Consider the following 26,071-nt stretch of genomic DNA (forward strand, 5'->3'; position numbering starts at 1 on the left):
GGAAAAATTCTTATTTGTTTGATATTGACTTTTTAAGTTTGAGTTAATAAACTATGGACAATCGACACTCTTCATTCAGAACGCACCTTCAACTCTTCAAGTAGCGACCACAAATTTCTTCTTTACTAAAATTTACTGCGCACCTTCAAATAATTGCTGCCGATATCTTTGAGAAAAAAAAAAAAAAAAAAAAAAAAAAAAAAAAAAAAAAAAAAACTAACTAAAATCTATTAATATAAACCACACAAGGTCAAACCGAAAGAATTGACAAGTGTTAACATCAAATCTCTACATATTTACTCACACAACTATTTAAATAAAATAAGAATAATAATAATTTATTTATTTAAAAAAACAAACAAACAAACAAAAAACTTACTTGTAAATTGACAGTCCACATTGCAGGTTAATAAAAAATCGCAATATAATCAACTTTTCCAGTATTTTACAAATCCCATTTTCCTATTAGAGAAGTTGGAGAACTAATTAAGGAAAAATTTTAAATGAAAATCACATTTTTCAAAAGAAATTATGAAAATTCCTTTAATCCTCCATGGAAAAAAAAAACATTTATTTCTTGGTGACAAACATTGATATGTAGCGGAGAAATGATAAAAATAAATAAATTTTCAAAAAAGAATAAAAAGAAAATCTTGGAGGTTGCAAACTTGCAATAATAACTATCAAACACTTCATATACACAGCTGAGTTCAGGATAGAAGGCAGGTATGAAACAAATAATTGGTCAATTTTCCTAGCTATACCAAAATCCTTCATTCCCAATTTGATTCTATTCAGAACTGTAACATACAAAAGTAATGTTTAACTTCCTGCTACATCTTACAAAAGTAATGTTTAACTTGATGAATCGCCTCGTGGGTGTAAGAATGCAATTTATTACACCTCAGAACTTCTCTACTGCACAGAGATGCAAACCCGCCATCCTTTTGTGCATGTTGAAGTCCAGAAACTCAGGCATGCCGGATCACTGCATTTTGTCTTCATCAACCAAACCACCTTCAGTCGCCACGTCACTGCCATCTTCTTTTTTATCTTCAACATCAACACCCCCATTCGAAGATCCAATTTCGTTAGCTGAGGCTTCTGCTGATGTGGGCCCATCTAACTTCGATTCTGGTGGCGTCTCCTTGTTGGCATCATTTTCATGTGGTTTCTCCTCGTTGGCATCGTTTTCATGTGGTTTCTCCTCGTTGGCACCGTTTTCAGGTGGTGTCTCCTCGTTGGCACCATTTTCAGGTGGTTTCTCCTCGTTGGCACCATTTTCAGGTGGCGTCTCCACGTTGGCACCGTTTTCAGGTGGCTTATCCTCGCTGGAACCAATTTCAGGCGGTGTCACCTCATTGGCACCATTTTCTGGTGCAGGGCCATCGGTCTCCATGGAGTTGTACTCTTGGGTTGGATCATTTTCCTCGGGAGCAGGCTCTGCATAAGCTGAAATTTGATTGAATTGATGATAGCTCATCATCCGCGCCTGTAAAATGCGAAATATATCAAAAGCGATGAACCTTCTAAAAAACTATGTACAAGTGTCAGAATATAAGCCCGTCAACTTTCTAAACTGCTAAACCGGTTCAAGTCCAATGAGATACCTGATAGACCTGATGCATCTTGAAGTTCACAATATTTGCCATTTCATCAAGACCACTAACGAGTTGGATCTCTCCGGTTTCATCAACATGACGGTCTGTGAATGATGTTACCTCATGTATATTCAAGCCAAGGCAGTCAGGCCTCTGTAGCAGAAGTTGAAAGGTAGGTTGCAGTTCATAGCATTGTTCGAAAAGAGACCGTCGACAAAAGACATAGAGACCCAGACGAGCACGAGACATTGCCACAACCAACCTTCTAACATCCCGAAGATGGCCCACAAACCGAGTTCGCACCAGAGACAATAAGATGAAATCATTTTGTTGACCTTGGAATTTATCAACAGTTGCAACCTACACCCAAAAAATGATGATAATTAAATAGATAAACTTCACATAAAAAAACTAAATAGGAAAGCACTAAAGACAGACAACATAACCAAACAGTGAATGAGTGTCAGGCAAGCTGAAACTCATAAAGAGCCACTGCAACTTTAAATTTAGATCAAAGTATCTCCCACTAAAGCAGAAATTTGAAATAAAAAAAACAAACTTCTTGTCCATACTCCATACTGCTACAGAATGCATCATTTATGACTCGTGACTCGTGAGTATACAAAAAGTTAGCTTAGCTTGTGGATTTCAAGGTAACAGAAAACATACCTTGTGTGGTGGACCAATGAAGTCGTAAGGAACACACCGTCTGTTTATAACATCACGGATCAAAAGTTTCTGACCATTGTAAGTAGTTAAGATGGATATCTTATTTGCAGGATACCCAAGTAAACGCATGTAAATATACACACTAACTAGATATTCAGCTTCACCCTCATTTTGATAGAACCAAGGAGAGGGGGCAGTCTCTCCTCTTCCATGGTAATCAGGCACATCAATCAACTGATAGTCATAGGAAAATCCGGCATTAGCTTTGACAAAGATGGCGTTCTCCTTCACATAAGGAAGATCACCCAAATCTCGGTATCTCCAATTGTAAAGTCTGGCCAAACTAGGCCTTGCTCTACCTTGGGCATTAAGCTCAATGTAAGGAATCCCCAAGCGGACAAATCTCGTAAATAAACTCTGATCCATATGGCTGTACTTTTGAAAAGCCATATTTTTTACAACAGGAGGCAGCTGGTGGTGGTCACCAATCAATATACAACGTTTAAGACGAGCATAACCATCTTCCTGTCTTTGAAGCAACATCGGGATGAATGTTTCAATCTCTAATATCTGAGCACTTTCTTCCATTAACAAATTGTCATACTTAAATCCTAATTGAAGAAAATCTTTCCTTTTAAGAGCTGCGTGGGTGCAAGTCATTGCCACAATTTTTGCCTGTTTAGTCATCAGGTAATTTGATCTATCAACAGTTGACTTAAGCAATTCGAATGCCCTACATTCATCAAGCTCTTGGAACATAGTTTTCAGGTGACGAAAGCACCCCTTAGCTATGCGCATGTCTTTATCAAAAGACTCACCCGTAAAAAGTGGTAGTGGAGCATTAGAAAAGAACTCCTTAAAAGGAAACCTGTCCTGAACAAATGTGGGTTTATGCTGGTTCTCAGCAGATGCAGCTAAAAATTGTTCCCAGCGTGAGTACACATGAAGCAGCCAAAAGTACCCTGCAGTTTCACAAGTATAACCAACATCTTCAGGCAATTGGAGAGACCTAGCTAGCCTCTCCACTTCGCTAAGTAATTCCAGACGTCGAACAAGCATTGCATTAACACGGCCTTGACGACTGAAGTCAAGATCAGTTGCTAGTTCTTGCTCCCCTTGACCAAGACGAAGAAGATAGCGAGCTGGCACATCCCTCTGAGGACATAGTAACATCATATTACTACATTGAAATTAGCAAGACACAAGACACACACAAAAGAGGGACGACGCCATTTGGGATATACTTTCAACTAGGGATGGAGAGATTTTTAAATAAAGTATATTAGAATACAAACAGTGAGTGTGCAATATACCTCCATTATTTTCTCAAAAAGATCATTTAGAGCCTGATTTGAATGAGTTATAATCAAAGTTCTCTGAGAAGGGCAATTATGATATAGTACATTCAAAATCTGCACAGCTGTATCCGTCTTTCCTGTACCAGGTGGACCCACAACCATAGTTAAACCTGGCTGAATGCCTGAAATGATTGCTCCAACCTACATAAGCAGAAGAAAAAATCTAGCTCAGATTTGAACCTAGATACCAAAGTGAAGCTAGAAAGCAAAAGAAATCCACCATTCACCAAAGAATTGGTTAAAGTTTAGCAAATACCTGAGTCGAGGTAAATCTCACTGAGTTTTGCTTAGGCTGATCCTGGGGATATGGACCAGGATCAGGAGGGATATAGGCCTCAACAATAAGCTCTTCCTTTTCTGAATGAACACCTTCCATGTTAGTAGCGTCTGCAGAAGCTGCTATAGACTTCACATTCCCTGGAACAGCATGGGCATTGCCTTTCAGGTTCCTGGGAAGTCTAATTCTAAAGGGAGGGCTAGGCTGCAAGTTTTCCGTACCATCCGAGTTCACAAAGGAAATCTAGAAACAAGATGAGTAACAATACTTATGAGAACAATGCATTCAAAGTGAAACAACTAAATATTTTTATAACATAATGACATAGATAGAAGGTAAAACCTGGTAATCTGAAAAACTCTCTCGCACATGATCAGCATCAAGAAAGGTATCTTTGAAATCCACTACTTCAAGAAGGTCAGGCATATTAGTCCACTGTGCAGCGGAAGGATTTCCATAGCCCAAAAATATGTCATGCAACCAGTCAGGAACTATACAAGTTTCATTCATCAGATCTCTTATGGATTCTAAAATCGCTTTGAAATTGTTTTCCTTTGGCTTCCTTCTCATTAAGATGTTAAATGTACTGTAAATGTCTTCAGCACCTTTTTCTGCAATATCACTAACATCCATGTGATACTGTGCTGTGTCAAGTGCAAGAGTAACAGTTCTAAGATCTCCTTTTGGAGGTTTCCACTCATCCCGCTTGATCCTCCCTGTGAAATCATTCATCAGAGTTCCCTCTTCATCACGGATCTCAATAATTTCACATCCACGAACATATTGAAGGCCAAGTCTCTGTGGTACAGTCGCTTTAGCAGCCTCTTCTGCACTCAGGGGCTCAAATGAAGGACGAATTGACAACAAAAAGAGAACATCATGCTCTTTAAGTGCATTCCATTCTGATCTTATTTGTGCTTTGTAACTGGCAATGCTGAAAGTAACTTCTGCAGTCACAGAAGATGGCTTAACCTCCCCAATATTTGGCTGTTTTACCTCAGTAATCTTAAATTCTTTAAATGGAACAGCCATGCGAGACCAACCGCGGAATGCAGGTTCTCCTTCATTATTAATGTAAGCAAGAAGATGTGGTATAGCTTCCTGAATATCTTCACGGATTTCATAAGTTGATTCAAGGCGAAATAGGTTAAAATTCCTAAGAAGGTAATCATGAAGAGTCAAAAACTGTAAATTGAGTTTGGGCAGTGCAAGACACCCTTCTCCTGTGTAGTTAATGCTAGGTACAAGACTTTCATCCCACATTATCTGTTCATTAGGGTAAAGAGGAAGAGCATTTATGGCCTCCTTCTGAGATTGTTGTCTCTCAAAAAATGAGACCATGACTTCAATCAAGAAATCAACCCTTTCCGACCATGGATCATCCTTTGATATCAGTTTAAGCTGCAACCAGAAAAAGGGATATATATTCAGTAGTAAGCAACACTCATGTTATCCCTGAATAAAGCAATAACCACATTTTCAATAAGTTAACCTAAATGATAATAGCTATTGAACAGCTTCACACACCTTTTGACAAACCAAATCTCTCAATTCTTCAGGACAAAGCACTGAGAGTTTCTTTGAGAGATCAGCACGCCTGTTGATTGCACCTATATTGGCTAGAGCAAGCTCCCGCAACTGCCAAGAAAAAAAATGCTAGTTAAGATGCATCTAGATATCTCAAACAAGATAATCTAAAATTATAAACGAATAGCAGCAAGCCAAATAAATATAAAGCAAAAATTACCTTGGGAATCTTATTGAATGCAAAAAGTTGGAATGACTGAAAGCGATCATAATGAGAGAGAAGGACCTCATCATCAGTCATTTGTCTCCCTAGATGGTCATCAATCTCAAATGTCTCATAAAATTGAAGCAAGTCAACAAGCTGTGCAAAGAGTTTTCCTTTCTCGTGCTTATAGAGGGCACTTAAATGACATTTAGCAACAACAGCAACATCAGCAACAAGCGGCCTTATATATCTGTGCATATAGAGGAATCAGAAAAAGATAGATATAAGAATGAGAGAACTCAGTTTAAACCAAGTCAACAATACTGACTAAGAATGCCTGCTATAAATTACATCATATTATAGGCATTTAGAAATCATTCAAAGATCACAAAAATACCTTCTTGTTGGCAGTTGGCTCAGAAGATCAATGAGGAACTCCATAAACCTTTCACAGTATAAGACACAAGCATCATGAACAGCTGCAAAATCACTTGCATCAATAAATCTATCCTCTGTCTCACTGTGCTCCATGCTAGGGAAAACCTCAGAATCAAGCACCTGATATTGGACAGGAAGAAGCATAAGAAATATATATATATATATATATATATATATATATATATATATATATATATATATAATATACACACACACACATATATAGAAGACTTAAAGAATTGAAGAAGATTAATATAAGTGAATCCATTAATTGAAACCTGAAGAAACTCCTCAATCAGGTTCCTCAAGAATTTTGCTTCCAGCATGTTTGAGGGATCAAAAGGTTCTCCTCTTTTAGATGCCTCCTTGGCTCTTTTAGCAATCTTTTTCCATTTCTTAATCAGGTCTGGATTCATACAGAGTTCCATCTACATTCAAACAAAGCAAACTAAAGATGTTAAGAATATTAAAAACAAAAGTTTTAAAAAATAAATGATTACACATCACAGAACTCACTTGAAATCGGCCATATGATAAACAATGCCAACACTGTAGACCTGCTAATCTTAAAATCTTCTTGCTCACTATCTCATCTTCTAAACTCTGCATAGTTACATTAAATTGGTCAGCAGGAAATATAAATCAGGGAAAAACAACACAACCAATATAGACATGGACCATAGCTGCAGCTATGGAAATTGTGGTTTCAAACATTCTTCTCGGAATTTCTACATGCAAGATGCTGATCTCACAGAATTGCTTGTAGAGAATATTTGAAACATCAACTAAAGGTCAAGTGATACAACAGAGAGACAAATAAGATATGGGAATTGTACTACATCAAATTCATAATTGTTTGGCAAGTTCACTTGTATGCAATTACATCATAAATAGGGAATCAGAATAAATATAAGCAAACAAGAAACTGTATTAAGGGAACTACATGGTCACTATGTAATAGACCACACACAAAGTCATAATGGTTTGACTGTCTAAAATACATCATTTAATATGTGAAGAATTGATAGACGGTTTCATAGGCTCGTAGCTCTGTGATTGTTCTAAGCACACATCAAATCATTTAACAATTGAATAATTGCTAGAGGGATTAACACCACAGATTATTACATATAGAAATTATATACACATTAACACCTAAGACTAAAAATAGAAGAAAAAAGGAACTGACTACAGAGTACTAAATACTGGTCAATATTACTGTAATAGTCCCACATTAGATACTTGTTGTACGCAGAGACACTATGCATGCCATGTAGATAATAAGTAAACATGCTTAAATATTTTTCAAATTAAGTAATGACATGTATCAATCACAACATAAAGTAAAAATTCCAAAGTAGTTTGCATAAAATATTCACATCAATTCAGTACATTAGATTGCGGGGAGATCCCTAAATTGATAAGTTATTCAAAACGCTGATTTGTAATAATACTGCAGACAAACAAAATACTGCAGCCATTTATAAATATATATATACATAAATACATAATATACCTGCATGCATGCATGCATGTATACATATGTAGCTATAAGACTAAAGAATATCTGCTATATATTTTTGTAGTCACCTAACGAAGGCTGTGCAATAAAGCATATTCATGTGAAAGTACTCTAAAGATAACTCCAGTACACAACCTTGAAAATCAACAGAAGATTAAAAAAATATACAGCAATTAACCATATATATGTGCATGAGCATGTTATAGCCTACCAAATGGTGATCAGGACTAAGTCCTGACTGAGAGTACCAAAGCAGTAATGAACATTGTACAAGCATAAATACATACTCCGTGGTACCTGAAAAGCATTAATCATGAAAAGTAGATAGTTGGTCTTCTCAGCAATACTTAAGCTTCTTCCCTGCAAACAACCTTGATCAATGAGCATAATCTTGTATATATTAGAAACTGAGGAACACTTAATTTTTTAATGTTCTTTAATTCCAATCAGAATAAATATATGATTAATTCCTTTCCCACAAAAGAATTTCCAACATAAGCACCAGATTTCATATATATGGTCATAAAAACCTACATACACTTTGTGAACATGCAAGCAACCCATTTACAAGGTATCACAAGGAGATCAAAGAGGTGGCCTGAGAGAAAATTGACAGAATTCACTTTGGAAAGATAAAATGACAATAAATTCAAAAAAAAATTGGCTCATTTCAGAGATGGAAGTATGCATCCCATTATGTACATATATAAGCATGTCTACCAGTACTAGAGTTTATGTATTATACATTTATACTATTACTAATATAATCAATATACAGCTTCTCTAGTTTTCATACATTAGCTTCTGCCTAACTAGCAAGTAGTGGCTATTTGCCACACACCAAACCTTCAATTCCACAATTTCAACAATTTGAATAAAAGAAAAGAAGGAAAAATAATTTATTTAAAAAAAAAAAACAAAAACAAAACAAAACAGAAGAGAGGGAATTAACAGAATCTATCTCCATAAGTTTTGTTGGAAGAGAAAAGAGTGTAAAATTTTAAGAATAAATTCAAAATGTTAATTGCATGTAAAATAAAAATGCTTAAGACTGCCCATGTTATAGCCAACTTGAAATGCTAGAAAGTCGAACCATTGTCATGAAACTTTTGTCATGTTTTGGATGTTGCAAAAGGTCATACCACATTTCTAAGAATGACACATCAATCCAAAAATAGGTGTTGTCGCAAACAAAAACTTACCTCCTTTAGGGAAATAACCCTCTCAAGAAATGCTTTGAATTTATCTTTTTGATCATGGAAACATAACCAAGCAGCCACATTTTCACGGAACTGCACGAGTGCAATATTTGTACCAATTAGCAAGTAAAAATAGTAATTTCGACTATGCATGAAAATTAAATACTAGCGATTTTGACTATATAGTGTAACGGAGTAACAGAGTTCAACGATGTAAACAAGCATACCTTCTCATTGACCATAAGTATCATTGACATCACATGCTCAAATGTAGAACTCTCTGGATTGAAATTTGGCCACAGGTAGTTCTCCAAATACTGGCTCACTTCCAAAATCATCACCCTCTGGAGTGGCACAGGCTTTCTACCCCCTAGGTTCAATGACAATGTTCAATCCAAAATATCAGAATTTAATTAAAGACACACTATATAGCTATATCAACAGACAAGTGAAAACTAGTTTTCCCCAGGCAGACAATCCTTTGCTCAACTTTCATCAGTAAACAAGTATAAGCACATAGATCAGGTTTAAGGAGTCTGGACATTATTTAGACACAGAGATATCAAATTCTTCTATGAATAATGTGTACATTATTACATTAAACTTCTTCTACAGTAATACATATTGGAACTGATTAAAAATAACAGGAAGAGGGTGAACACGTAAACACGGAAAAATATTAAATTAGCTGACAAAAAAACATCAACAACTGAGAATAACAAGTATTAGAGGAATGTTCAACTGTTACGATTGTTTACCTTTTACTGTAAGCTCAGTATAGTAAATTTCATTGACTAAGTTGGCATCAAATGGCTTCTTATCTGCAGAGTCCGTTGTTTTTGACCAATTTTCAGCTGCAATTTTGGTGAGGCGGTCACGTTGGATCTCACTGAGGGTTATGGAGCTGGGGACATTTGAAAGGGGATTCGACTCCGGCGGCTTGTCAGGGATAGCCGACACAGCTGGTTGTTGTGATTGCCCCTCCAGAGGGTACTCCGCTACTCTATGACGCCGGAAATCATAAGGTCCAATCCCATACACCTTCGTCATTGTCACCTAGTAAACTGATTACTAGGCGGCGTGGAGATTAAGCTCCTTTAGAAGCTCTTATGGCGGCGTTGGACTAGTTGAGGAGTCTTGGCGGCGGTGAGCATGGGCCGATGTTGTCGTCCGGCGGAGCAATTCTCCAGTTGCCACTGCTTTCCTCTTTGAAGCTCGCGGTGGCGCTCTCCTCGTTCCGTTTGAAGGAAACTAGGGCTGGAATTTTAAAACATAAATGGGTCGGGTCGTGACTTTTATTTGTTCCTGTGTCGGTCTGCCGAACCAAGTTAGTTTGATGGGTTGGATCTAAATGGATAATTTTAGGCCTTGTAATGCGATGGTGGCAAATTATGCCTGGCAACGGTGTGTGGTCACGGGCCGGTTCAAGGTCGAACCGACCTTGAATCGGCTCGGAAAAAAAAGTGAGTCTGGGTCTCACTGAGTCTGAGATGGGCTTAGCTCGAATCGGAACTGCCTTGTTAAGGGTCGATTTAGGTCCTTTTAAAAAAAATCGAGACCTAGCAAAGAATCGGTCCATGATCCGAGCACGGCCTGGCAAACACAACCATGACAGCAAAGCATGCCAACTTTACATCCATGGCTAAATGCCTAAAATTCTAAAAAAAAAAATTAGTAATTTTGATTGTGGCAGTTAGAGTTATTACTTACTACTCATCCTTGCAACGTGCAACGGCCAAATATATTTGGCTGTTGCATGTAGCCTCTGTCGAAGGCTAGACTAGGCTTGGCCTTTGGTAGAGCCTACTCATATTCTCGCTTCTCGGCCAGTGCAACGGATAATGTAGATTCATAATTTCTGTACTGTAGATTCATAATTTCTATACTGCATTTCATAATTTATGTACTGTAGATTCATAATTTCTATATTGTACATTCATAATTTCTGTAAAATTTCTATACTGTAGATTCATAATGTAAATTCATACAATACAGAAATTATGAATGTACAATATAGAAATTATGAATCTACAATATAATTTTTATAAACATACAGTATAGAAATTATGAATTTACAATTTAAAAATTATGAATCTATAGGAGTTAATACCCAAAATGGTCCCTCGACTATGTCATAATTACCAATTTGGTCATCAACTACCATTCTTACCCAATTAAGTCCTCAACTATGTAACTTTTACTCAATTAAGTCCTCAACTATACAATTCTTACCCAATTTAGTCATCAACTATACAATTCTTACCCAATTTAGTCATCTGTATTAATTTGACTGTTTGTTGACTGTCAAAAGTCGGGATAAAATTATAATTTTACAAGATTTCTCCTTCCTCTCCATTTAGCAGCGTCAAACCATGCAGCAATACACTCCGATCAGGTTTCGATCCGGTCAAAAAATCGTTGGAAATCAAATTCATGGGCTATCCGATGCATAACCACTACTTCGATATTGACAGGTTTAAAACCCAACCGGAGCTTATTGCTACATGGTTTGGCGCTGCTAAATGAGGAGGAAGGAGAAAACTTGTAAAATTACAACTTTATTTCCACTTTTGACAATCAACAAGCAGTCAAACTGACAAAGGACTAAATTGGATAAAAATTGTATAGTTGAGGACTTAATTGGGTAAGAATGATAGTCGATGACCAGATTGATAATTACGACATAATCGAGGGACTATTTTGGATATTAACTCAATCTATAGTATAGAAATTATGAATCTACACTATCAAAATTATGAATGTATAGCTTATCCACAGCGCATAATTTGCCTTCTTAAGGCAACTGGTCAGACCGATCAGTCGTAAGGCCTGGGCCACGAGGTCCAGCCCAATGACGTAATTGGACCCAAAAAAAAACCAAGATAAATACCCTTCTTAAGGCAACTGGTCAGACCGATCAGTCGTAAGGCCTGGGCCACGAGGTCCAGCCCAATGACGTAATTGGACCCAAAAAAAAACCAAGATAAATACCCATTACATAGCAAACTAGGAGATTAGGAGGTATGGACCTATTTTGTGAATCTAAATGGAGTAAGCTTCTTATTCCCAATATAACAATAACCCCTGAGGCAGTATGATTTATATTCGTTTTAGGACTCGTAACTCCAAGACTATATGGTCTAATGGTACTCGGGTTAAATTTTTATTTGAAAAGTTGTGAGTTCGAGCCTCAGTAGAAACGTTATTGACTATTCGCAGATACTACATGCTAGTGAGTAGCACTCAAAAAAAATCCAAAACTTGTATAAATTACCCCCCACCAGTCAATAGACTTTTTTAATTGTGAATATTAAGTTTTGTAATTTTGTATATTGAGATCTAAAATTGTGAATATTCAATTCTAAATTTGTGAATATAGAGTTCAAAAAGTATGAATATAAATGAACGAATTCCGAAGACAAACGACAAATTAACTGCAAGGAATGAAGTAATTTAAAAAAAAAAAAAAAAAAAAAAACCAGTCGGCGTCGTTTGATGCAAAACGACGCCATTTTAGACCTGGGTCCATCCCATAACAATTGCCAATCATAGGCAACCCATCAACACCCAACAAACCCAACCCACTCATGCACTTAACGCAAATTATGATGTGGACACGAGTCTAAAATGACGTCGTTTTCAGGAAAAACGTGGCATTCCAGTTTTTTTTTTTTTTTAAATTGATTTTGTCTCGCCATTAACGGCGTTATTCGTTTGTGGAATTATGAATGTACAGTTATGGAATTATGAATGTAAGTTATGAAATTATGAACACAAAGCTCTGACGTTATGAACTTACAATTATGAATATATAGTGATAAAATTATGAACATAGAGCTCCAAAATTGTGAACATAGAGCTTCGAAAATTACGAATTTACAGTTATTGAATTATGAATGTACAGTTACGGAATTATGAATGTACAGTTATAAAATCATGAACACAGAGCTCTGACATTATGAGCATATAGTAATAAAATTATGAACATATGGTGGAAGATAACGATGTCACTAACGGCACCGTTACCGTGTCCACAATGCATGCTGGACACGGATCCATAACATAACGATTGTGCACTTAACCGCCAAGCCGATAAAAATGACAAAGCCCACTAAGTAGGTTTGTATGACCCAGAAAAAAAAAAAAAAAAGAAAAAAAGAAAAAAAAAAAGAATAAGGTTCAAATTGGCCACTGACCGTAACATGAAAACCAATTAGGCCATTGAATGAAAAAAAAAAAAAAAAATACAACTAGGCCACTGAACACTTCCAATGTATGCAATTTCACCGGATAGCAGGTTAACATTTGGGGGTCGTTTGGTTCACGGAATGTAAGATTACCTTAGGGAATGTTAGATTGCTGGGAATGTTAGATTACTGGGAATGTTAGATTCCTGTGTTTGGTTAAAATTGGGGTATGTAATATAATGATGTTTGGTTTAGGGTTATCTTTTATACACACTATAATATCCTTAACATATTTTCATATATTTTAATAAATTTAAAAATTAAAATAAATAAATAAGATAACGGTATCATATATAATCACATGATTTTAAAATATTAACTAAAATCTTGAACTTGAGAAACAAAATTATTTTATAAACTAACATAACATAATAAAAATAAAAATATATATATATATAATTACAAATATATATATATATATATATATATATATATATATATATAACTAACATAACCAAGGTTATCTTAGATTACCTAAGATTTTGAAGGGAATCACATTCCCTTCAAAATCCTATGTGGAGGGAATGTGACATTCCTTGGGAATGTTAGATTCCCTGAGATAATATGAACCAAACACCGGAATGTGAGCTTTGGAATGTCACATTCCCTTGGTTATCTTATATAACCTGAACCAAACGCCCCCTTGGAGTGTTCAGTGGCCTAATTGCACTTGTTTTTTCGTTCAGTGGCCTAATTGCATTTGCAGATTACGTTCAGTGGTCAATTTAAACCTTATTCAAAAAAAAAAAATGATAACCATTATACCGTGAACAATTATTGTAGGATGAATCATTAACAAAATGTTAATTTTAGTGTATTAAAGCATTTGTTTTAAGTTTCAGTGTTATTTTTTGTAATTTTATATATAGTTTACTTATTATTTGGTCTACCAATATGGCGTTTCCACCGTATTTTTTCAAATTTAATGTCTCTTTAGTCTGTAGCTAAGTTTGTAATGATAGCGAACCACCCACTGAAGTCTTTGTTGTTACTCGTATTAAATAGTACTAGTATTTGCACCCGTGCGATGCACGGCCCTAAATAATAATAATAATAATAATAATAATAATATTAATAATAATTAAACAATATAATATAATAATAAAGATTAAGAAAATATGTCCAGTGAAAAATTATTAAATAATAATTAATATTGAAATTGTATTACACATTATTGAATATTTCTATACGGAATTTTTAGTCATACTCATAAATTTCATTATCTCCACAAATAAAAAAATTCTATTTTATTTTTGTTTTGTTTTTTGAAAACGAACACAAATTAAAATTTCTAATCCCCTTAGATTACTTATTCTAAAAAGTGTTGCGTACATTTGACCATGATTAAAGACACTTTTTCAAAAACAAATTCACATGCAATATAGAAAAATTGTTGTATATAGTATAAAAACTATATCAATTTAATTCAAAAAAGTTTATACAATAATGCTAAATATAGTATAAAAATATATGAACTTAATTCATATTATTTTTCAATTTAGAAAACACTTAACAGGGCGTTTGGTTGGAGGGCGGGAATTATGTGGGAAAGGAATTGTAATTCCATGGGAGTTGAATTACTGGGAATAAAGTGGGAATTTAAATTCCAGTGTTTGGTTGACAGGAATAGAATTACTGGGAATTTCAATTCCAATGTTTGGTATACATGGGAATAAGTAGTATAAAGTCAAAAATGTCCATTATTGTTGTTAGACATTAATTTTAAGTTAAAAAAGGAAGGGGTAATTTTGACTCATCACTATTTTTTTTTCCCAGGAATTAAAATACCAGGGGGGAACATGGGATTTTAATTCCATGAAAATGGGGGAATTGCAATTCCATGGAATTGCAATTCCCCTCCAACCAAACTACGGAATTTAATGGCCTTTGGAATTAGGTGGGAATTAAGTGGGAAGGGAATTTAAAATCCCTCCAACCAAACGCCCTGTAAGAGTTAATGAGTGATTTGGAACCACAGAACACCGTAATCCATTTAAAAATTCCGGAGTGTGCAGATCAGCAAGCATGTCAACATTATAATCAGATTTACATACCAAATCACACACACACACACACACATATATATATATATATATATATATATGTAGTACATAGAATATTCAATATAATATAATAAAATGAAAAAATATACAGTTTAAAAACCTAATAAATTTGAAGTGTTCAACTTTGAAATTTTATTACACATTGTTGAAGACTTCTTTGTACACAACACTTTTAGCCGTATTTAGATATGGTACATTTTCTCCACAAATCAAAATTTTTAAACTCATTGGCTTACTAATTCTTGAAACAGCTATGTACATTTGCCCATAATTAAAGATCGACTTTTTTAAAAACAATCTCATTTTTTATAGTGTTTGCCCTTGAATTTTGTTTATTATCATGGCATAAGATATCATAAAAGGATTTTGCATTATTTTTGGCCTTAAAGTATATTTTTTTTTATAAGTACATTATTGAAATAATAAAAGTACCTTATTGTATATATACTATCAAATAATATAGCTTCAGTAAAAAAAAGTACTTTTAGTATATTTAAAATGTACATGATATTCATGATCCACACAGCTAGTTGGACCATGATCAAACAATAATTTGCATTTAAATAATCAGACTTTATTAATATAATATTAATATAATATAATACATTAATTAGGCCTTAATATATGTTAACATTATAATTTAAGGCCTAGAACATCAACCTAACCCAGACCGCTGACCTGGCCTAATAGCTCGGAGTATATAATCAGTTTTTGCTCTCATTTTTTACCCTAGCACCGACCGTTCGTCTTCTTTCTCATCTCTATCCCGCCTTTGCCGATCTCATTATCTTGGTCCGAATCTCTACACTCCTATCTCAAATCAAATGTCTCCGACCAATTTTTGGTTGTAGACTACTGGCAATTTGTTTGTCGAGGTTTTATTTGGCAGCAAGAACAATTCAATTAAATGTATACTATTCGTGTTAAAATTGATTTGGATTAAGTGTTGATGAACAATTCTACACATGTACTTCATTTTGATTTTTCTTTCTTTTTATGATTTCTTAGCTACAAATAATGTTTCTTAAGTAGCATTTATACTTATATATATTGAAATCCCATATTTCCTTATGGTATCCTAAGTCTTTAGATTTAGCAATCTGGAGAATACATACCAAAATTGAAAAAAATTCCTTGTGTACATAAGGTCAAAGAAAATATGGGACATTCATCTTTACATTTTCAATTTATGGCAGAGCAATAGAACATTCATCCGATGCCCTATAGTTGTTTTTATGGCAAAACAATAGAAAACTAAATCGAACAGTGAAGTTTGTTTTTTTTTGGATTTTTTAATAGAGCTAAAGGGGTACAAATTAGTGTTTTTCAACCACTGTTTGATTGATCATGTATGTATGATTTAAACATTGTTTTGTTTAAAATATCAACTCTTCAACTTTCAATTTCTTTTTAAAAATTGCCCTAATATTTTGGCAGAGTTTTCAAAACAGTAGACAATCAATGCTTGTTTTGCAGTAATTTCTGTTTAAGTTAAATATTTATAATTTTAATATTTCAAGTAGGGAAAAACAAAAACAAAAACAAAAAAAGTAAGCTAATTTATGCAAATGAATTAATTATTGTCTAGATTCTTTTTTGTCTGAAAAATATACTGTTTTTTTAGACAAAAAATAAAATTAGGCAAAAAAACAACCTAGACAAAAATTAATTCATTTGCAGATAATTTTTTGGTCTAAAGAGTAGTAACTTAGTTTTTTGTCTAGATTATTTTAGGCAAATTTGTAATACTGATTTTCTTGTTTCACCAAACAATATATCAAAGGTGATATAGTTTCAGTCTCTAAATCCCAATAATAAGTTAAATTTTTCTTGTTTAATGGTTTCCAATTTTGACATTTTATGCCCTTGGATGAAGAAAACTAATCCATCATGCATTTTTTCACAACACCAGATTCTTGAGTCTCAATTTCATTCCTTTTTAAGTGATCTGCAGTGATTGGACTGTTGAACTCATCAACTTTAGATGCTTCCTGAAAAGAAAATTCAAATATACATTACAAAATAATGTAAAAATTTGTGTTATAGGAGGACTTGAATAGGTGGTAATATTATTACCAGATCAGAGTTTTCTTCATCTTCCTCATCCTCTTCTATCATCTTAGAAATTAGGTCCTTGTCTTGTTGGTCCTTCAACTTGGACCATTAGGTGGCAACTAACACTTCATTCCTCAACACTCTCAACAGACCCTCATTTGAAATATTACAGTGTATATATTCTCCCTGGAAATAGCAGGAAAAATAAGAATTCATATGAATACTGTATTTCAAAAGTTGCATTTTATGTAAGTATAAATACAACCATTTCATAAAAAATTAACCTTAGTTTAATCATATAGCCTGAAACAGTTTACATAAAAGAACAATGAGATGAATGAAATGTTTACCTCCTGATCATGAACAGAAATAAATGACCTCAAGTTATCATATTGACTGCATCACAGCTTCAATGTTGTTTGCTGTCAAGATTTTATTTATAAAATTGAGTTCCAAGAAATTCAATTTGTATATGTTAAAGACCCAATTTTCTACCACATTCAAAGCATTGATTAGTGTAAAATAATGATTACTACTTGAGATTTGTATTCTCATTGAATATGTTTTGAAGTCTTAAGGTTTTTTTTGAATGTACTGCAGAAGATAGTCACATGGAAAGCACATCACAAAATCATTAAAAAAAAATGACTGAAGCCAATGCATTATAAGTTTAAGCCATCACTAACAGGTATTATTTCATGGTACCTTTAGATTCTTTTCTTGCCCCCAAAAGCAATAATTTACTGCAATATTAGAAGAGTAAGCAAGTTAGAAGATGTCATGTCAATGTCTGTAATAGTAGTATAATATGGGATAAAAAAGATTCATCAACACATTGCTGACCCAATTTGTCAACCGGACACTGTGAAAGATGGTTTTCAGGTATGAAACCAAGCTCAAATTGTTTTAGTTGTTTTTGCTGGAATTTTGCTCTATGTTACTTGAAATTAGCAGGAAACAGAACACAAAAAATATTATGGAAAACAAATGCTGTTAAGAATACATTCTGATCAGGGGTAAAAAAAAATGATTTACCTCTGGATCTCGGAACAAAGATTCCTTACTCTTACTAATTTGGCCTCTTCTCAGTTCCTCCGGAAATGCATGAGTTGTTACTAATCTAACTCAGATTGACCTCTTAGTGTGGAGATGAATGATTTCTTGGCAAAGAGATTTCTGTACTAACAGGTGCTTCAGAAGTGGATAGATGCAGATATTGGTCAGATTCTTCTTGACAAAGGATTTATAGAGGATGAAGATATTGTGGTCTCTTCGAAAAAAAACAAAGTGTCTTGGAAGTATGAAAATCCACCAAAACGTTTCAGAATCCAAGAGCAGATTCATTATTGTTATGTTCAATTAAATTTAAAAGAAATTTAAATTAGATCTGATTTATTAGTAGTGTTGCAGGTTTGTTTCTCGATGCAATAGGACATTGGAAACCGAAAGGTTATGTAAATACAATAAATTCTACACAGATATTTACTTACCTAAAGTGACCCCTTTTGTGTGGGCGGGAAAGTGTTTGAGGCAGAAAGTTACTGCTTTATTATAATGATAGATTCCAACGAAAAATATAATAAAGCCATCTCTCTTTAAATCTCTCGAAAGGAGTGGGTTTGACTGTTGACTACATCTCCTCCACACGAATTTAAACTTATACTCCGTATATAAATATTTGATGCATTATCCATATATAAATATATAAATATTATTATTAGTATATAATAACAATAAAGTTTGTATTCGTGGATTCTACCTCAACATTTGCGAACTAAGTTTGGTATAAATGAGTCGAACTGAGCTCGATCGAACTTGACAATCGATGCTTGAGCTCGGCAATTTTTGAACAATTCGAGTAGCTCGATTGTTCGAGCTCGAGTTTAATTTTGACCTCAAACGAGTCGTTGGTCGGTAGTCTTCCGATGTCTTCGTATCTCGTCTCTGTGTCGTCGATAATTTTTCAAACTCCAGAGTTAGGGCTTGGGGGAATGGGGACGGGAGTGCGAGAGTACTTGAGCGGCTCGGCTCATATACACCCCAAAGCTAGACTTCAAAATGGTTCTAAATAATGCGAGAGAAGTCAATAAGCTTGGTGTGGCGACAACAAAGATGGTTAGGGTTTTAGGATTTTAATTTTAGTTTTTAATAATGTTTGTTCAATGTTAATTTTATTTTGTAATAAGTAGTGTGTTCTAGTTCATCATCGTTGTATAATATTTATACGTTGATGACACATTAAATATTTTCTCTATAAATAAATGGTATAGTTTTTTTGCTGATATAAAATTTTTAGGTCATGAAATCAGAAAAATCAATAATCACTCCTAGTAGAGGTTTATAGATTTTGGGAGAAGAGGTCTATAGACTTTGGTAATTACGGAGTATCAAATTTTCAATGAAATAAAAGATAAGGTGTAAAATCCAAAGGTTTTTAGAATTTCCAAATTATATTTCATTTTTCTTTACGAAATTGAGACAAATATGTAAATCGACATATTTTAGAAAACTCATAAACCATGAGAGCATACTATATGTGATCCTTAAACACCTAAAATCGTATTGACTAATGCTTCAACAAAGGATATGAGGAATACTCAACCAAATAATAAATGCATGGGAAATATTATACAGTTAGATACTATTTAAGAGGAGTTTTTACCCATTTTGGTCCCTTGACTATGGCTCATTCTCAATTTTGCATTCCGACTAATAATTTAACACAATGTGGTCCCTTGACTTTTGAAGATTTCCCCAAATCAATCCTCCGTTACATTTTCCATCTTCTAAGCGTTAAGTAGGAGGGCATTTTAGTCCATTCAACCCCACTGCGCCTTCCCCAACTGCCGTTTCCCTCTACATATTCGTTTCTTCACAGCTGAGCCAAAAATACACAAAGAACCCTAGATTACGATTGATTTCTTCTTCCTCTCTTGCGTACGATGTCAACACAGTAGAACCACCCTTGCCACCTGAATACAAATCAAAACCTGGGAGGCCAAGGAAACTGAGGTTGAGAGGAGCTGATGAAGACAAGGGAAAAAAGAAAATCACAAATGATGGCGTCCATATGTCTAGAAGTCATGTGGTATTACATTGCACATTCTGTAAACAAAGAGGCCACAATAGTAGGAGATGCCCAATGAAACCTGTAAGTAAACTCTTACATTCTAGTTGTACTTATAATTTTTCCCTTGTATTACATTAACCTGTAAGTTGTTACTGTTGTAGAGAAACCCTCAGCCACAAAGAAATCCTCAGGCACAAAGAAACCAGCCACAACGCAACAGAACAAATCAAGAAGCTAGAGTAGAAGTATTACATTACATTCTAGTTTTAGGTATAATTCTTTCCATGTATTACATTTGCTTATATTGTTTTATGTTTGTAGAGAAACCCTCAGCCACAAAGAAACCCTCAGCCACAAAGCAGCACTCAACCACAAAGCAGCAGAACAAATCAAGAAGCAAGAGCATATGAGGTTGATGTACCAGCAGCCATGTTTGATTTACCAACAGCCATGTTTGATGTAAGTGTTAAATTAGTAACATACCTTTCATACAAAATGCTTGTTTTACCTAACATGATTACTTTCATACAGATTCCTATTCAAGATGCAAGCTCAGAGTTAGTTCAACATGATTACCAAGTAGAGATTGAGGTTGAAGCACATGAAGAGATGCCATTACCTACTGTTCAAGAGGAAGTTACTCAACCTCAAGAGGAAGTTACTCAACCACAAGAACAACCTGTTACTCAACCACAAGAGCAAGTTGTTACTCAACCACAAGGGCAAGTTAGTACTGCACCTCCACCTGCCCCTCTACGAAGGCAAAAGACCCTTGGTTTAACAAAGAAAAAACAAAAAGTTGCTCAGCCTACAGGGAGGAAGTACAAAACAAGGTCTTCATCTACTTTGACTACGAAATTCAAGAACACAGCCTCTGAACCAATCGAGATTGATTGAGGCCTTCAAATTCTGTGAAAACTGTTTGTAGTTGTTTTGGATTGTTCTAATTGTACTTGTTTTTGATAATGCAAACTGATTGTGGGTAATACTCCTTTTAGCATTGTCTTTTGATGGGTGTAATTGTAGTGGTTTTGGATAATGCAAACTGCTTGTGGGTTTAGCATTGTAAAGCTTCTGTTTTTTGAATACTCTACCATGAATGAAGTTTATCATTTTGCTAATTTCCAGTTCAAGTTTACATATCCAGTTTATAGTTCCAGTTGCTTTTGGTTTACATTTCCAGTTTCATTTAGTTGTTCATATTTTCCAGTTTAATTTGCAGTTTGTTTACATTTTCCAGTTGCATATTGCAGTTCCAGTTTAATTTCCAGTAGCCTAAATCAGTTCGAGTTTCATTTGCATTGTAAAAACTAAACACAATTCCAGCAAACTAAACTCAATTCCAGCAAACTAAACATCCATTCATAAACAAGTGCCACAACAAACAAAGTACACCTCATGCTATAGGGAGTCTACACCTATTACTCACAGTTTCAACAGCTTTGTGGTACAAGTAAACCATACTAATTGCTACAACAATTACTACAAACGATTTAATCCTAAACCAAAAGCCTCATTTTTTGCCACAATTACAATTACAATTACAAGTACTTCCACGACCAACAGAGGGCACTGCCATTGCTTTTAACCTCTCAATCTCCTCATCTTTTCTATTCATGCTTCTTAATAAGCCGGGAATAATCTTCTTCGCACGTGAACACATGGGAGGATCAAACCATTCCTTGAATCCACATCCGACACCATCCTATCGACAAATTCCAAAATTCTTACAACAAGTCATAATTGAGAAATTTGTAACAAAAAATTGAACCTGAAATGCTCCTTACACAAACCCAAAACCTCCGCCCGGGATTTTCGCTACTCCAAGAGGTTTGAATGCTCCATTCGCTGCCACAATTGCATATACGGGTAGGGATTGCATCGCCGTAGTGATACCTCTGTCTTGGAGAAGATGATGACGATGAATAAGAAACCTTGGTGTTTTGCCTCCACTGTGTTGACATCGTACGCAAGAGAGGAAGAAGAAATCAATCGTAATCTAGGGTTCTTGGTGTATTTTTGGCTCAGCTGTGAAGAAACGAATATGTAGAGGGAAACTGCAGTTGGGGAAGGCGCAGTGGGGTTGAATGGACTAAAATGCCCTCCTACTTAACGCTTAGAAGATGGAAAATGTAACGGAGGACTGATTTGGGAAAATCTTCAAAAGTCAAGGGACCACATTGGGTTAAATTATTAGTCGGGATGCAAAATTGAGAATGAGCCATAGTCAAGGGACCAAAATGGGTAAAAACTCATTTAAGAGGAACAATATCTGGGCATAAGGGCATCCCCAATAGGAGTTCTTTCCCTAATTTTGGAACAATAAAATCTCCATGTTTAACTTTTTAACAAATGGGAAGCAAAAAAACATACCACATTTTTCTCCTGCAAAAAAAAAAAAAAAAAAAAAAAAATTGTCAGAATTTTTTAAAAAAAAAAAAAAAAAGAAAAAAGAAGGGTGAGACGCGTAGGTGCGTCTCACCCTTCAGCCTGGCGGGCGCGTGTAACACACGCGCCCGCCAAGGCGTTTCAGACTGGCCGCCAACTGGCGGCCACTCTGAAATCAATTGATTAAATTGATTTTGGATTGGCAACGGCCTGAAGGCCGTTGCGAATTAATTTTATTTTTATGATTTTTATATATTAATAATATGATTTTTGTTATAATCATGATTTTTACATATGATTTTTGTAATTAATAATTATGATTTTATTTGCTATAAATAACACATTTTTCACAATTTTTAACATTTTTTATTTACAATTTTTACGTATATTAATTTACATATTATTTTTAGGTATCATTTATGTTTATCACTAAAATTATAAATTTATAAATGAAATAAATAAATAAATAATTAAAATATGGAGATAAAATGGTGGGTCCACAAAAAGTTGTTAAAAAACTTAAAACTAATGGGAAGAAGAGATTTTGTGATTGAGTGAGATAGTGGATGATGAGGTGGAGGTTGGGGCCCACAAAAATTAGGGGTAAAATCCCCAACTATTGAGGATGCCATAATGGAGAGTTATTTCACGCATTTTGAGGTTACAATGTTATGTTGGCGCATAGAGATGCAAGAGAGAGAGAGAGTATCAGGCATCAGCCGCTCCTCCAAGGGAGGAGTTATTTCTCTTCACAAGGGAAGAGAAATAAATGAAGAAGGACGAGTTGTGCGCACAGCAGTAGCCCACACGGGCGCGTCACACTTATCTTTATTATTATTATTTTTTTAAAAAACAAATCAATTTTGTTTTTTTTTTCTTTTTTTTTTTCACTCACACTCATCTTCTCTTTCCTAATCACACTTGCAAAAACTTCCCAAAAATCACAAAATAACCCACTATTGTGGATGCTTTAAAAATGTGTGTATGATGGTTTGAGTAGGAACATACTCTCATGTAAAAAGTGATAACAGATACTCCGTATAATTCATCAAAATAGTAGATAACATTTAAAGGTTGTTGAAAAATAAATAGAAACATGTTGGAGTTAATTTTATCAATATACAAAATACTTTTCAAAAATCATTTTCTTATTTCCAAACACACGCTTAACATAATCTCACATTGCGTCTTATCTCCAAAAAAAAAATAATAATAATAATAATAATATAAAAAAAAAAAAATCTCACATCGCGTAAACTATACGACTATACGTCCCTTATTATTTCCCTATTCCAGAAGTGCCCCTACTTGACAATGCAAAGTACCAACCGTTTGTGGGGTCCACTATCGAGATTGATAGATTCCAGCTAAAATCTGTCGAGATGTATGTGACAGTGGTACCTTTCCCAATTTGCTTATTCAATAGTTCAATGAATTATGGACTGAATATGGAATAGTAATGGTTGGGCCCCACTTGACATTATGACCTCCTTTTTCTATGTCCTCCTTTACATCCCCATACCAAAAAAAGTCCAAACAGAATCCTTACCCCACCATTCCAACATTTTCTTGCCAAAATATTGTTGCGTGAATCACAATTTAAAAAAAAAACATTTTTAATATATTTAAAATATATTATTAATAAAATAATATATTTTTAGTACTCAGAGTAATACAGAGTATATTTGTAGTACTCAAATAATATACTTTTTATTAAATATAATACACAGTTTTAATATGCTAAAATTAGATTATTTATATATTGAATATACATTATTTGAAAATATGTCCACATATGTGTGGTTGCATTTTCTTGGTGCTTATAGTGATCCCCTCTTACAATATGTTACACAATACTATGATTCAATACCAAAAGCATGCATGCCTATTCATTTAATATGAATAAAACATACCTTCAACAAATATGAATAAAATATTAGACAACTTATTTCCAATATATATATATATATATATATATATATATATATATATATATTAGACAACTTCTATAGTAATGACCAATAGAGCAGGGTGGATATTGGATAATACATACGTAGAACGGAGTATTACATAAACAATTATATATTATATGAGAAATTATTAATAATAAATTTCAGTAATATCATATCTATTAATAATGATTTCCAATAGCACATGTTATAATTACATACCTATATGTGATTCATTACACGCCCTACCATTTATGCAATGAAAATTGATAGATGAGGTTAATCGCGAAATGTACCTTAATAATGTCAAATTTATTGAAATTGCTAACAAAATAAAGTTTATAAACTTATTTTAGATTACAGTTAAACTGTGCACTGGAACAATATTTGCTACTTATATTATTCTACATAAATAATAATTATTTTAAGGGGTTAATTATTTTTCCACTTTTAGTTATTGAATTTTAAACGGATCGCGGACTTTTTTTTTTTTTTTTAATAATTTTACAACTTAGAGGACTAAATTGGGTACTTTTAATAGTTTGAGACTAAATTGCGCATTACCTAATAGTCAAATGACCAAAATGGGTTTTAACTCTTAAAGAAAATATTTATTTTCATAAATTACTGGTCAATTGTCTTATCAAACTCTTATAACTAATAAATAATTTATGTTAATAGGGATTATTCTTCGGATATATATACTGGCATCCACCTATATAAGGGGGTCACGTAATATTCAAGTGGGGGGATGGCATCCACACAATACCTCTCTACTTTGCTCCTAGTATAATTTATACAATCCTAAACAAAGTGACTCTCTTCTTCCCTACAACACTCATCAATGAGAAAGGCTCTTTAATATAAGTGTTTGGTTAATTAGTTTTTTGTAACTCCAAAATGTTAAAAATTTCAAAAAATTGTTCAAAGCAACTTTTTCAATTAACTTTTTGAGAAAATAAATTATATCAAACAACTATCAACTAACAGCTAATTTACCAAACACATTTTTACAATCAGCTAATAGATAACAACTAGACTTTTTAGTAAATTAAAGTGGAGAAAATACTAATATTATTGATTATGTTACAATGTAATATTTGTTTATGTATATTTTTTCAATCTATTGAAGCACAAAGAGAGCCAGATTTGTGTTGATTTGACCACAAAATCGTCTTAGACATATAATCCATATATATATAGTAAAACTCTTAAACATGCATGTAGTATGGTTGGTACTTTTATTATTCATTCATACTCCGTATAGTACTAATTTTTCTTAAATTTTTTTGAAAATTGTACCAAATTTTATGAACCATCGTTTTGACACCACCGTGGTGTGAAAAACATTGGTTGATTGTGAGTCAAGCTCAATCCAAACACGGCTCGTGGTGGATATGACCTCTAAAACGACAGCCCCTCTTATCAAAGGCGACAACACCACATTTAAACAGTAGATTAATTAGTACTATCATTTTGTTTGGCTTAGATTTTGAAACGTGT

General features: G+C 34.0%; 1 protein-coding gene across 1 annotated transcript; it reads right to left on the reverse strand.

Moving 5' to 3' along the window:
* Window positions 1-653: 653 nt before the first annotated feature.
* LOC109171937 (intron-binding protein aquarius) lies at window positions 654-10,064 on the reverse strand. The gene is made up of 15 exons (XM_019321044.1): window positions 9,555-10,064; window positions 9,024-9,166; window positions 8,800-8,889; window positions 7,895-7,957; window positions 6,592-6,678; window positions 6,354-6,503; window positions 6,035-6,195; window positions 5,653-5,887; window positions 5,433-5,543; window positions 4,248-5,306; window positions 3,885-4,148; window positions 3,584-3,769; window positions 2,271-3,425; window positions 1,611-1,961; window positions 654-1,492 (listed from the first exon to the last, which is right to left on the reverse strand). Exons 1-15 carry the CDS (start codon window positions 9,844-9,846, stop codon window positions 986-988), a joined length of 4,854 nt encoding a protein of 1,617 aa, XP_019176589.1. The 5' UTR covers window positions 9,847-10,064; the 3' UTR covers window positions 654-985.
* Window positions 10,065-26,071: the final 16,007 nt, after the last annotated feature.

This window comes from Ipomoea nil, unplaced genomic scaffold (assembly GCF_001879475.1).
Source record: "Ipomoea nil cultivar Tokyo-kokei standard unplaced genomic scaffold, Asagao_1.1 scaffold0382, whole genome shotgun sequence".
Lineage (NCBI taxonomy): Eukaryota > Viridiplantae > Streptophyta > Magnoliopsida > Solanales > Convolvulaceae > Ipomoea > Ipomoea nil.

Coding starts and splice junctions, on each gene's coding strand:
- LOC109171937 (XM_019321044.1), bottom strand. CDS start 9,846: ATGACGAAGGTGTATGGGATTGGACCTTATGATTTCCGGCGTCATAGA. Junction 5,544..5,652: donor CATTCAATAAGATTCCCAAG/GTAATTTTTGCT, acceptor TTTTCTTGGCAG/TTGCGGGAGCTTGCTCTAGC. Junction 3,770..3,884: donor TGAGATTTACCTCGACTCAG/GTATTTGCTAAA, acceptor CTGCTTATGTAG/GTTGGAGCAATCATTTCAGG.